General features: G+C 46.8%; 1 protein-coding gene across 6 annotated transcripts in view; it reads left to right on the top strand.

Moving 5' to 3' along the window:
* The window catches only part of fhad1 (forkhead-associated (FHA) phosphopeptide binding domain 1), a 143176-nt gene that overhangs the window by 48323 nt on the left and 81529 nt on the right, over positions 1–13324 (top strand). For all 6 annotated transcript variants that reach the window (XM_059951875.1, XM_059951873.1, XM_059951879.1 and 3 more), the window contains 2 exons: positions 1665–1771; positions 5021–5180. In XM_059951875.1, coding sequence (XP_059807858.1) covers positions 1665–1771; positions 5021–5180 — 267 coding nt within the window. The remainder of the gene's footprint in view (positions 1–1664; positions 1772–5020; positions 5181–13324) is intronic.

A 13324-nucleotide genomic window follows, 5' to 3' on the forward strand; every position in this document is an offset into this window, starting at 1 on the left:
TCATTGTGTTCCTTCGCATGTTCCCTTGTCGGCAGCATTCCCTCACAGACTCCTGGCTGGGTTGGAAGGCCAACAAGGTTCGGGCAGGTCATCTTTACCAAGATGATAATCTTCCAGCAACACTTGATGTCTGTTTCAGAGTGAGAACCCAGGAACAGTCACTCACTCTGCACCAGTGTGTGCAGAGCTCAGATCATACGGTGTCACTCGCTGCATACAGCTGAATGGATCACGTGCTCCGGACCATAAGATTTGGGCTCCTTATTTAAGAAAGGATGTGCTGACGTTGGAGAGGGTTCAGAGAAGATTCGCTAGAATGATTCTGGGAATTAGAGGGTTAACATATGAGGAACGTTTGACTGCTCTTGGACTGTACTCCTTGGAGTTTAGAAGAATGAGGGGGGACCTCATAGAAACATTTCGAATGTTGAAAGGCATGGACAGAGTGGATGTGGCAAAGTTGTTTCCCATGGTGGGGGAGCCTTGTATGAGAGGACATGACTTAAGGATTTCAGGGCGCCCATTCAGAACAGAGATGCGAAAAAAAAATTTTTAGCCAGAGGATGGTGAATCTATGGAATTTGTTGCCACGGGTGGCTGTGGAGGCCAAGTCATTGGGTGTATTTAAGCCAGAGATTGATAGGTATCTGAGTAGTCAGGGCATCAAAGGTTATGCTGAGAAGGTGGGGGAATGGGACTAAAGGGGAGATTGGATCAGCTCATGATGAAATGATACAGCAGACTTGATGGGCCGAATGGCCGACTCCTGCTCCTTTGTCTTATGGTCTTATGTAGGAGCAGAATTAGGCCAGTTGGCCCATCGAGTCAGCTCCACCACTTCATCAAGGCTGATCCATTTTCCCTCTCAGTCCCAATCTCCTCTCTTCTCCCCGTATCCCTTCATGTTCTGACTAATCATGAATCTTTCAACCTCTGCCTTAAATATACCCAATGACTTGGCCTCCACAGCCGCCTGTGGCAACAAATTCCACAGATTCATCACCCTCTGGCTAAAGAAACCCCTCATCTCCATTCCAAATGGACGTCACTCTACTCTGAGGCTGGTTGTAGACTCCCCGCCCCCCCCCCCCCCTGTAAAATTGCTCATCTGGATGCAGTGGAATCAGATCAGCTGACAAGCAGTGAGTAGATCACTGGACACTGGATGGCATAGCACCCTTGGCAGTGCCTGTGAAGAGTTAGGTGATTACCAAGCGACGGAGTTCAATATCACATAGTGCACTGCTGCCGATGAGCCCGTCTTCCTGCCTAACCATTGCTGTGCAACTTGGTAGATTTCTTATTCTGAGCAGGGCAGTGTATCCCATCAGCCACTGCAGCTACTTGTACGGACAAGTAGAGATCTTACTCTGTGCCTCGTGATATTTCACAGACCTGGTTGTGTTCTCAGCGTAACAGACAAAGAAAATTTCCACTCCCTGCCAAACTGTATTACTGTGGAAGAGACGAGCGCTACCCAGCGACTAGCACCACCAGCAGTATGTCAGAAGAGCATGGCATTTAGAAGATTCATTTCAAATTAGTATTCATCTGGTTCTGCACCATTTTATACGAACTCAGCAGAGTTTCATTTTGCTGTCTGATCAAATGTTGCCAATTTTTTTTAATCTAATTTTTTTCCTGGTGTTTTATGACCCCTTCAGGAAAGAGGTAGCAGAGTCTCGGATGCAGATCCTGGCCCAGCAGGATGTTATCGTGGGATTGAGAAGGGATCTGGCTGGTGCAAACGCCAAGATGTCTGACCTGGCAGGTAGGTTCCCTCCGTTCATGGGAGGATGCTTGATAATGCTATTCACTGCCTAAAATTGTCCGACAAACTCGTGGGATTGGTGGACCATTCAGCCCCTCGAGACGGCCGCCACGGTCTCTGTTGGATGTTACAGCCTCACTAATTGTGGGTTCTCACTCAGGCTTCAACCAACACAAATAAAGGTGGCTAACAAGCATTTCCAATAGGAGAGAAGGTAGTCACTGCTTCCTGATAATCAGCGTATTACCACTGCTAAACTCTCACCCACCCGCATCCTGATCAGAGGCGTTCACACCGCAGGACCCTCACCCACCCGCATCCTGATCAGAGGCGTTCACACCGCAGGACCCTCACCCACCCGCGTCCTGATCAGAGGCGTTCACACCGCAGGACCCTCACCCACCCGCGTCCTGATCAGAGGCGTTCACACCGCAGGACCCTCACCCACCCGCGTCCTGATCAGAGGCGTTCACACCGCAGGACCCTCACCCACCCGCGTCCTGATCAGAGGCGTTCACACCGCAGGACCCTCACCCACCCGCGTCCTGATCAGAGGCGTTCACACCGCAGGACCCTCACCCACCCGCATCCTGATCAGAGGCGTTCACACCGCAGGACCCTCACCCACCCGCATCCTGATCAGAGGCGTTCACACCGCAGGACCCTCACCCACCCGCATCCTGATCAGAGGCGTTCACACCGCAGGACCCTCACCCACCCGTATCCTGATCAGAGGCGTTCACACCGCAGGACCCTCACCCACCCGCATCCTGATCAGAGGCGTTCACACCGCAGGACCCTCACCCACCCGCATCCTGAGAGTCACCACTGAATAGAAACTGAGAATAAACCACGTACTTGCCGTGGGTGACACAAGAAAAAGCAGATGCTGGAATCTGAGGCAGAGGAACTCAGCAGGAGGGGAAGGGACTGTCGGACCGTGGTCTCGGAAGCAGGTCCAAGGCTGGGTATTCAGTAGGTGGTTTGCCACGTGACTCCCCAAGGAATTTTCAGCTTTAGAAATGACCACTCAGAGGTGCGATGGTGTTCCCTTCCTCCCAGTTTCGATGGCTACACCTGCAACAACATTCAACACAAGGTAACAGAGTCCAGGACAAAGGCGGGGGGTTGACTGTTCCTGAGTAACACGATGCTCATATCAACGACCATCTTAACACATATTCCGAAACAACAAAGTTCTGGAAACCCATCTGTGACCGTCTTCACAGTAATGTCCATGGCAGTTTAACAGGGTAACAAACCACCACCCTCTCTAGAGAAATTAATGGTGGGCAATAAATACTGATGATCAAGATAAGTGGGTATGAAGTTTAAACCATTGAACAGAGCATAACTTATTCCTTTACATTCCTTCCGTCTCATTGTCTCTCCCAATCTCTTCTGCTCTCACTCCCATTCGCGTATGCTCACTCACACACCCTCTCTCCCTCCTTCCCTCCCCTCTCATCCTCTTCCCCTCTCCCTCTTCCCCTCTCATCCTCTCCCTCTCTCCTTCATTTCTCTTGCTTTTCCTCGTATCTTTCTTGCTATCTTTTCATTCTCCTTTCCCCACACATGCTATTTCCTTTGTTCTTTTTCATTCCAGTGGCTGACAGTTTCCAGGATTTTCGGTCTGCTTCAGGATCTGTAGTAATATATAATCTAAATTCTGCTTTGACTGTCCATAAATGTGTTTAAAAAGGCTCAAATCCTTTATTAACAAACTCCATTTGCTCCCCATCCTCGTCGGAGGGCCCAGTGCTGATTTAATACTTCGGTCCATCTCTACATCTTTGATCTGTTGAAGTTCGTGTTCACAATGTGTGACGTGATTTACATTTTCAGAGGGCATAGAGCAAACACCAGAGATGTACGTTAATGGTGGGGCACAAATCAGCCTGATCCTGCAGTATGGGTCAATGTAAACATAGCCAGCAGCAACATAAATGCTTTTAATGTTTCAAATGAGCTGGTTATAAAGCTGCAGCCACGCAGGGTTCTTCGTCTGGTTCACTTTCATTTTCACGTTTCCTCCACCACACAGCCTTCTGCCCACCCCAGGGTCAATGACGTTCACCTGCACGGGTTCACCTGGCTGCAGCCAGTCCGAGCGCTGCGGGACCCCACAGAGTGGAATACAAGCAAATTGTCCCACAAGGAGTGAATTATTGGATGAGACAAAGAACGTTGAGCAAAGAAACAGGCCCTTTGACCCATGATGTGGTATAGAACTAATTAAGCTAATAAGACCCAATCCCTTCTCTCCGCACCTGGTCCATATCTCTCCATTCATGTTCCTATCCAAGAGCCTCCTTTACACCTGTGTCTACCGCCACCCGAGGCAGCCCATTCCAGACATCTGTGTAAAACAAAACTCGGCTGGCACATCTCCTTTGGGCTTTCGCCTTCTCACCTGAAATTCCTTTCACTCTAGAAATGGTGTCACAGGGCCTTGGGTGGTTAGGCTGACAGGGTCTTCCTTTAAAATGCACCTCCAGCTCCCTGTATTGCCTTGAAGAGTCAGTGTCTGGAAGTAAACCTGAGCCTATTTCCTGAGGAGACTGAGGTCCTTTAACATCTGCCGCACGATGCTGAGGATGTTCTACGAGGCCGTGGTGGCCAGAGCTAACATGTTTGCTGTTGTGTGCTGGGGCAGCAGGCTGAGGGTAGCAGACACCAACAGAAACAACAAACTCATTCATAAGGCCAGTGATGTTGTGGGGGTGGAACTGGACTCTCTGACAGTGGTGTCTGAAAAGAGGATGCTATCCAAATTGCATGCCATCTTGGACAACGACTCCCATCCACTCCATAATGTACTGGTTAGGCACAGGAGTACATTCAGCCCGAGACTCATTCCACCGAGATATAACACTGAGCGTCATAGGAAGTCATTCCTACCTGTGGCCATCAAACTTTACAACTCCTCCCTCGGAGTGTCAGGCACCTGAGCCAATAGGCAGGTCCTGGACTTATTTCCACTTGGCATGATTAACTTATTATTATTTAATTATTTATGGTTTTATATTGCTATATCTCTTCACTATTCTTGGTTGGTGCGGCTGTAACAAAACCCAATTTCCCTCGGGATCAATAAAGTATGTCTATCTGTCTGTCCTATAACTAACTCGTACCATCGCAGAGTTGACAGTAGGCAAAGAGTGCAACAAGTGTCTCTTTTGCCATTCTTATAGTCTCCCTGAAAGTGTCCATTTGATTAAGATCAGCCTGTTCATTGCCTGCACACAGGAGAGCTGAGCGAGAGACAGAAGGTGGAACTGGAGCAGAACCAAAGTCTGGTCCGTAGCCAGGCGCTGGAGCTGAGCACTCTGCGGCAGCAACTGGCCAAGATGTCCCAGCTGGTAGACAAGAAGAATGAAGAACTGCAAGGCAGGAACGCCGAGCTGAGGTACGGGAGTGACTTAAGAGCCGGGGGTGGAGCTTGAGGTTTGCTTGTCCATTGCAGGTGCCAGACGTGAGATCTGGTACACAGACCGACGGTGAAGCAGCGCATGCCCAGACACGAACGAGCACGGCAACTAGTTAGCAAGTTGAACAATCCACCTGGGAGCTGGCAAGGGCTGAAGTTGGTTTGTGTCCTGCAGGCTCAGCGACAGAGAGCACTGACTGCTCCCGAACCACACAGCAGCAAGTTTGGTCTCCACTCAACAGCATCAAGCACCAATGTTGGCTTTCATGTGAAACGAAAGGAACGTCCACTCACTTTACAATGACCTCTCCCAGGTGACATAAAATCATACTTTCTTCCTGGAGTATTGGATTGGATTGGAGAGGTAGATATGGGGAGAGACTGAATAGTCTGAGCTTGCTTTACCCCTAGTGAAGGAGACTGAGGGGTGCCCTTATACAGGTATATAAGATCTTGAGAGGCATAGAAAGGGTAGATGGTCAAATGATTTCTTTCCCATGGCATGGGATATTACAAACAAGAGGGCATATGTTTAAGGTAAGAGGAAGAAGTTTTAAAGGGCTGTTTGAGGGTTAAGTTTTTGACACATTAAGGTTGATATCTGGCTGCCAGAAGATACGGTGGAATCAGATACAATTATTATGTTTAAGAAACACTTGGGCATTCATTGAACTTGACATGACATAGAACAGTATTGTCCTAATGTATGCAAATGGGATTCCTATAGTTGGTGAAAAAATGGGCTGAAGGGCCTTGTCCGTGCTCTGTGATCCCCTGAATCAGTATTGGACGAGGTGCTTGATAATTAGCCAGCCGATACACAGCAGTACCACAGTAAAGATCTGTTATGCACGATGAGTACAACCCAGCTGAGTTTGGCTGGCTCAGCAAGGCCAGATTTACCAGGACTACGTGATGCTGTGTCTTTGTGCCACAAGTTGGCTTGCATGGTGCCTTGACTGGCGATGAGATGACCTAGGCTTCTCATCTTACATTGGGAACGAAACTGGGGTAATTTGTCCGCAGTTTCTGGCTGGGTTCAGTGGGCAAAAGAGATTTGGATCCAGCTGTCTGTAACAGAGCGTGGGAACTACAGTACACAAAGTGTGGAGAATGAATTGGTGAGAGAACTACGTGACATCTCCTGACAACTTTACAAAAGGTACAAAGCTTCGTTTAACATTCCTCTGCTTAAATGCTTTTTATTAAATATATTTATATAATGTAATCATCGAGAGGATGTTGGTGGTATTTATTTCATATATGCTAAGCAGGCTTAATCAAGTCTATTAAAATAAAGCTAGTTTTTATCGAAAAAGGTGGCAATTATTAGTAAAAAGCCGCAAGGATATAAATTATAATGAATGACTGCGGAAATATTGGGATTTTTTTCAATCCATTCTTGTTCAGCCCATTAAGCTGATGCCAGCTTTTTATAAAAGCACTTTAATTAGTCCGGTTCAGCAGCATTTTCCCCATAGTCCTGATTATTTTCCCCTAAATTAATTCCATTCTGAAAGACACAATCAATATTTGTTTCAGCCACCCACCCACTTATAGTCAATAGTAGATTACAACTATTGGCTAAGTGGTTAGAAGGGAAGATAGGTTAATTAGTCTTCACCAGCGCAGCCAAGGAGATCGGCAAGCCTTCCATATTATTTCAGAATTTCACAGACAGCAACAATTGAAAATTTGTCATCTTCATACTTTTTACAATTGATATTTGGAAGGGAGAATCCACTGTTTGTGCCTGCAATTAATTCTAAAGTAATGTTTTCATATAATTTTGTGAGTTTGTATTTCTGAAGTTCGTTTACGTGATCTACCATCATCCATTGCAAACTGTATGTTACACCATTTCCCATCATCCTTCTTCCATTGAACAGTGAATGTTGTAATATCTCCTATTATTTGTTGGACGGGAATTGTTATACTGTCTCCCAATAACCTAGATAGAGTGCATCTGGAGAGGATGTTTCCTATCGTGAGGGAGTCTAGGTCCAGAGGACACAGCCTCGGAGTAAGAAGGCTGTCCCTTTAGAATAGCGATGAGGAGAAATTTCTTTGGCCAGAGGGTGGTGAATCTGTAGAATTCATTGCCACAGACTGCTGTGGAGGCCAATTCATTGGGTATATTTAAAAGAGACGTTGATAGGTTCTTGAATAGTAAGGCCATCAAAGGTTATGAGGAGAAGGCAGGAGGAATGGGTTTGAGAGAGAAAATAAATCAGCCATGATCAAACAGCACAATGGGCTAAGTGGCCTTATTCTACTCCTATGCTTTATGGTCTTATTATCCAATGGGGAGTGAATGGTACACCATCCCATCACCAGTCAGATGGGAAGTATTGCAATGTTTGTCATCAAACATCAGGTCATGAATATTGCACCACCCATCCCTTGTGTAATGACTATTAAACTATCTCATATCTTTCTTTGGAGAGCGAGTGTTTTATGCTCTCCAATATCCAGGTTCAAGTTCAAGTTGCTTTTATTGTCATTTCAAGCATAAACCGCTGGTACTGTGCACAGTAAAAATGAAACAACATTCCTCCAGGACCCTGGTACTACATGAAACAACTCAAAACTACCCTAGACTATGTGAGACAGCACAAGGCTGCACAAGACTGCGTAAAACAGCATAAAAACTGCACTAGACTATAGACCTGCACAGGACTACATAAAGTGCACAGAACAGTACAGGGCAGTACTATAATTAATAAACAAGATGATAGGCACAGTAGAGGACACATTATAATGTCAGTCTAGACTCTGAGTATTGAGGAGTCTGATGGCTTGGGGGAAGAAACTGTTGCACAGTCTGGTCGTGAGAGCTCAAGTGCTTCGGTGCCTTTTCCCAGATGGCAGGAGGGAGAAGAGTTTGTATGAGGGGTGCATGGGGTCCTTCATAATGCTGTTTCCTTTGTAAATGTCTTTAATGGCGAGAAGAGAGACTCCTACGATCTTCTCAGCTGACCTCACTATCTGCTGCAGGGTCTTGCGATCCGAGATGATGCAATTTCCGAACCAGGCAGTGATGCAGCTGCTCAGGATGCTCTCAGTACAACCCCTGTAGAATGTGGTGAGGATGGGGGGGGGGGGGGGGGTGGGAGTTGGACTTTCCTCAGCCTTCGCAGAAAGTGGAGACGCTGCTGGGCTTTCTTGGCTATGGAGCTGGTGTTGAGGGACCAGGTGAGATTCTCCACCAGGTGAATACCAAGAAATTTGGTGCTCTTAATGATCTCTACCGAGGAGTCAGCGATGTTCAGCGGGGAGTGATCACTCCGTGCCCTCCTGAAGTCAACAACCATCTCTTTTGTTCGCATTCAGAGACAGGTTGTTATCCACGTACATATACAGATAATACAGGTTATCCTGACTGTCATTCCCAGTTTTTTCTCTATTATGATGTACTGCATTGTATTACTGCCTCAAAGTCAACAGATTTCATGAAATATGTTGGTGATATTAAACCTGATTCTGACTCTGATTTGTGAAGTTCACTTAAATTGCTGCTAAATTTTACTTCTGGAATTCTTTATTTGATTATAGTGTTTAGACTTTCTGTGGCTTTGAGAACAAATGGAGGGTGAAGGCTTAGGCTCACCAACTAATGAGAGAAAGGACCTAATTAGTACTCACCATGGTGGTGTAGTGGCATCAGCACCGGACTTCGAAGCAGATGGTCCTGGGTTCGAATCCAGCCGGCTCCTTGCACACATTCCATTGAACTAACAACTCAGCCTCATAAAAAAAAAAGACAAAATGCTAAAAGAAACCAGCAAGGTTGCCGCCCGATGTACAGAGAGGAATAACTAACGTGATGAGGATTGGGGGAACTGGAAGTTGTGGCAGTACTGCAGAAACACCCACATTTAACCAGTCAGCACTGCAAACCAGAAATAATGGATGTGCTGTAAACTCACTTTCATTATTCTCTGGTCACCCTAAGCGACCATTGAGTGAGGGTGAAAAATTGAGCCAAATAACATCCTGACAGCATCGTGATCGGAAGCAGGGTTGAAGAGGACAGAAGGGAGTTTTAAATGTAGAGTGGAAACTATACTATTGTGCAAAGAAGAGTGAGTGTCTGCAGCTTGCATCTTCTTCCCTTGACTCATTGGTACCTATTGATTAGTCTGGTCTCTTCTCTTATCCCAAAGATTGGTTGATTGGGCTAACGTAATTGACACTTCCGTGTAGATAAGTGACAAGAAGAATTGAAGAGGAGTTTGTGGACGTGAGAGAGGGCAACACATGTAAAGCTGAAGCCTGTCACACATTAGGCTGGAGGAGCTCAGCAGATCAGGGAACATCTGTAGAGGGAAATGAACAGTCGACATTTTTGGGCCAAGCCCCTACATCAGGTCTGGAAAGGAATAGGGCAAAAGCCAGAATTAAAATGTAGGGTGGAGGAGAGAGGGGATCAACGAGAATGAAGCACCGTTCCAACGTGCTTCAAGGCCACCACCATCATCCCCGTGCCAAAGAAGTCTTCAGTGTCCTGCCTGAATGAGTACCGTCCCGTTGCACTTACACCCATCATCATGAAGTGTTTCGAGAGGCTCGTCATGAGGCATATCAAGACCTTGCTGCCCCCCTTACTGGACCCCCTGCAGTTTGCGTACTGTCCCACTGCTCAACAGATGACGCCATTGCCACCGCCCTCCACCTGGCCCCAACCCACCTGGACAAAAAAGACATGTATGTTCGGATGCTGTTCATAGACTTTAGTTCAGCATTCAACACAATCATCCCTCAGAAACTGATTGGAAAGCTGAGCCTACTGGGCCTGAACACCTCCCTCTGCAACTGGATCCTAGACTTCCTGACTGGGAGACTTCAGTCAGTCCAGATCGGGAGCAGCATCTCCAACACCATCACACTGAACACGGGGGCCCCCCAGGGCTGTGTGCTCAGTCCACTGCTGTTCACTCTGCTGATCCACGACTGTGCTGCAACACACAGCTTGAACCACATCATCAAGTTCGCCGATGACACAACCGTGGTGGGTCTTATCAGCAAGAACGACGAGTCAGCTTACAGAGAGGAGTGCAGCGGCTAACGGACTGGTGCAGAGCCAACAAACTGTCTCTTAATGTGAACAAAACAAAAGAGATGGTTGTTGACTTCAGGAGGGCACAGAGCGACCACTCCCCGCTGAACATCGCTGACTCCTCTGTAGAGATCGTTAAGAGCACCAAATTTCTTGGTGTTCACCTGGCAGAGAATCTCACCTGGTCCCTCAACACCAGCTCCATAGCCAAGAAAGCCCAGCAGCGTCTTTACTTTCTGCGAAGGCTGAGGAAAGTTCATCTCCCACCCCCCATCCTCACCACATTCTACAGGGGTTGTATCGAGAGCATCCTGAGCAGCTGCATCACTGCCTGGTTCGGAAATTGCACCATCTCAGATCGCAAGACCCTGCAGCGGATAGTGAGGTCAGCTGAGAAGATCGTAGGAGTCTCTCTTCTCGCCATTAAAGACATTTACACTACATGCTGCACCCGCAAAGCTAACAGCATTATGAAGGACCCCATGCACCCCTCATACAAACTTTTCTCCCTCCTGCCTTCTGGGAAAAGGCTCCGAAGCATTTGGGCTCTCATGACCAGACTATGTAACAGTTTCTTCCCCCAAGCCATCAGACTCCTCAATACCCAGAGCCTGGACTGACACCTTACTGCCCTATTATTTATTGTAATGCCTGCACTGTTTTTGTGCACTTTACGCAGTCCTGTGTAGGTCTGTAGTCTAGTGTAGCTTTCTCTGTTTTTTTTACATAGTTCAGTCTAGTTTTTGTCATGTAGCACCAGGAATGACCGACGCCGCCTCTGTTCATGCGGTTTCGTTGAAACTGCCGGGTTTCTGGACACAGCGACCTCACCTACGGTTTCAGCAAGCTGAAGCCCAATTCCACGTTCGGCAGATCACGTCGGGGTCACCAATTGTAGCGGTGTGCTACACGCAGCGCTAAAATTTCGACACGGAGTCGGTAACTGCAGTCAAAGAAAAAACTTTATTCGAAATCCCCAGCCTCACTTTTAAGCCTCCCTCAACCTGCCCCCCCATGGCGCAGAGGCTCCAAAGCTCTGTGCTCGCAAACCCCCGTAGGCTATCTCCCTTAGCCGGAACGCTGGCTAATTGTGAGCTGGTTCGGATGTGCCAGGAAATGGGTCACCACATTGTCTCATTTTTACTATGTACTGTACCAGCAGTTATGGTCGAAATGACAATAAAAGTGACTTGACTTGATGTAAGAGATGGTAGATGGAACAGGCAAAAAGCTGAAGAAGAAGAAGAAGAAGAAGAAGGGATCTGATTGGAGAGGACAGTACACCATGGAATAAAGTCAGGGAGATGGGGAACCAGTGGGAAGCGAGGGTCACATCTCAGTAGACTAGATACCTCATAGCTTCAGTGCTCTGGGTTCAGTCCTGGCTTCTAACGTCTGAGTGCATTCATTTCCCTTAGGTGTTGGTGTTTCCTCCCGGTACCAGCGATATGCTGGTCATTAGGTGAATTGCCTCCTCTAAGATGTCTCTGGTGAGGTGTGGTTGGTAAAGAGAAATAAGTAAGGGAATGAGAGGCAGCAGAGACTCGATGAGCCATGTGGCCTCTTTCTCTGTCATAAGGAAATAGGAGTGAGGAAAGATGAGCAATATGGTGGTAGCTCTGTTACCTATTGCTCATTCTCCAGAAGGAAATGGAGAATGGGACTGATGGGAATACTCTGCTGAGAGCTAGATTGGAGCTAATGGGCCAAATGGCCTTCCTCTTTATTGTAATAAGTAAATAAATAGACAGATCCTATTTTCTAGCAGAGGAGTGGATTGTTTAAAGTAATTGGTGGAAGAATTAGAAGGAAGGTGAGCGAAAAAATACTTTCTGTTAATGAGTGGCGGTGCTCTCAGGATCTGGAGCAAAAATCAAACCGCTGAAGATGCTCAGCGGGTCAGGCAGCATCTGTGGAGGGGAATAAACAGTCGACATTTCAGGCTGAGATCCTTCATCAGGACTGGAAAGAAAGGAGGTAAACCAGGGAGGGGAGGCAGTAGGGAGGGATGGGGGGAAATTACTGGAAGTTAGAGAAATTGATGTTTATGCCATCAGTTTATTCATTTCCATAGGTGCTGCCTCACTTGCTGAGTTCCTCCAGCATTTTGAGGGAGTTGCTCTAGATTTCCAGCATCTACACAATCTCTTGTGCTTATGAATAGTTTTAAGTAATTGGTGGAAGAATTAGCAGGAAGGCGAGGGAAAAAAAAAATTCTGTGATCTAGGAATAATGGTGCATAGTTCCCTGAAGGTGGAATCTCATGTGGATAGGGTGGTGAAGAAAGATTTTGGTATGCTGGTCTTTATAAGTCAGAGCATTGAGTATAGAAGTTGGGATGTAATGTTAAAATTGTACAAGGCATTGGTGAGGCCAAATTTGGAGTATTGTGTACAGTTCTGGTCACCGAATTATAGGAAAGATGTCAACAAATTAGAGAGAGTACAGAGGAGATTTACTAGAATGTTACCTGGGTTTCAGCACCTAAGTTCCAGAGCAAGGTTGAACAAGTTAGATCTTTATTCTTTGGAGCGTAGAAGGTTGAGGGGGGTCTTGATAGAGATATTTAAAGTTATGAGGGGGATAGATAGAGTTGACGTGGATAGGCTTTTTCCATTGAGAGTAGGGGAGATTCAAACAAGAGGGCATGAGTTGAGAGTTAAGAGGCAAAAGTTTAGGGGTAACACAAGGGGGAATTTCTTTACTCAGAGAGTGGTAGCTGTGTGGAACGAGCTTCCAAAAGAAGTGGTAGAGGCAGGTTTGATATTGTCATTTAAGGTAAAATTGGATAGGTATATGGACAGGAAAGGAATGGAGGGTTATGGGCTGAGTGCAGGTCGGTGGGACTAGGTGAGAGTAAGCATTCGGTACGGACTAGAAGGGCTGAGATGGCCTGTTTCTGTGCTGTAATTGTTATATGGTTAATGAGTGGTGGTGCTCTCAGGTTCTGGAGCAAAACAAAACAACTTGCTGGAGGCACACAGTGAGTCAGGCAGCATCTGTGGAGGGAAATGGACGGTTAATGTTTCAGGTGAAGACTCTTCATCTGGACAATATCTGTGGA

The sequence above is a fragment of the Hypanus sabinus genome, chromosome 27 (assembly GCF_030144855.1).
Source record: "Hypanus sabinus isolate sHypSab1 chromosome 27, sHypSab1.hap1, whole genome shotgun sequence".
Classification (NCBI taxonomy): domain Eukaryota; kingdom Metazoa; phylum Chordata; class Chondrichthyes; order Myliobatiformes; family Dasyatidae; genus Hypanus; species Hypanus sabinus.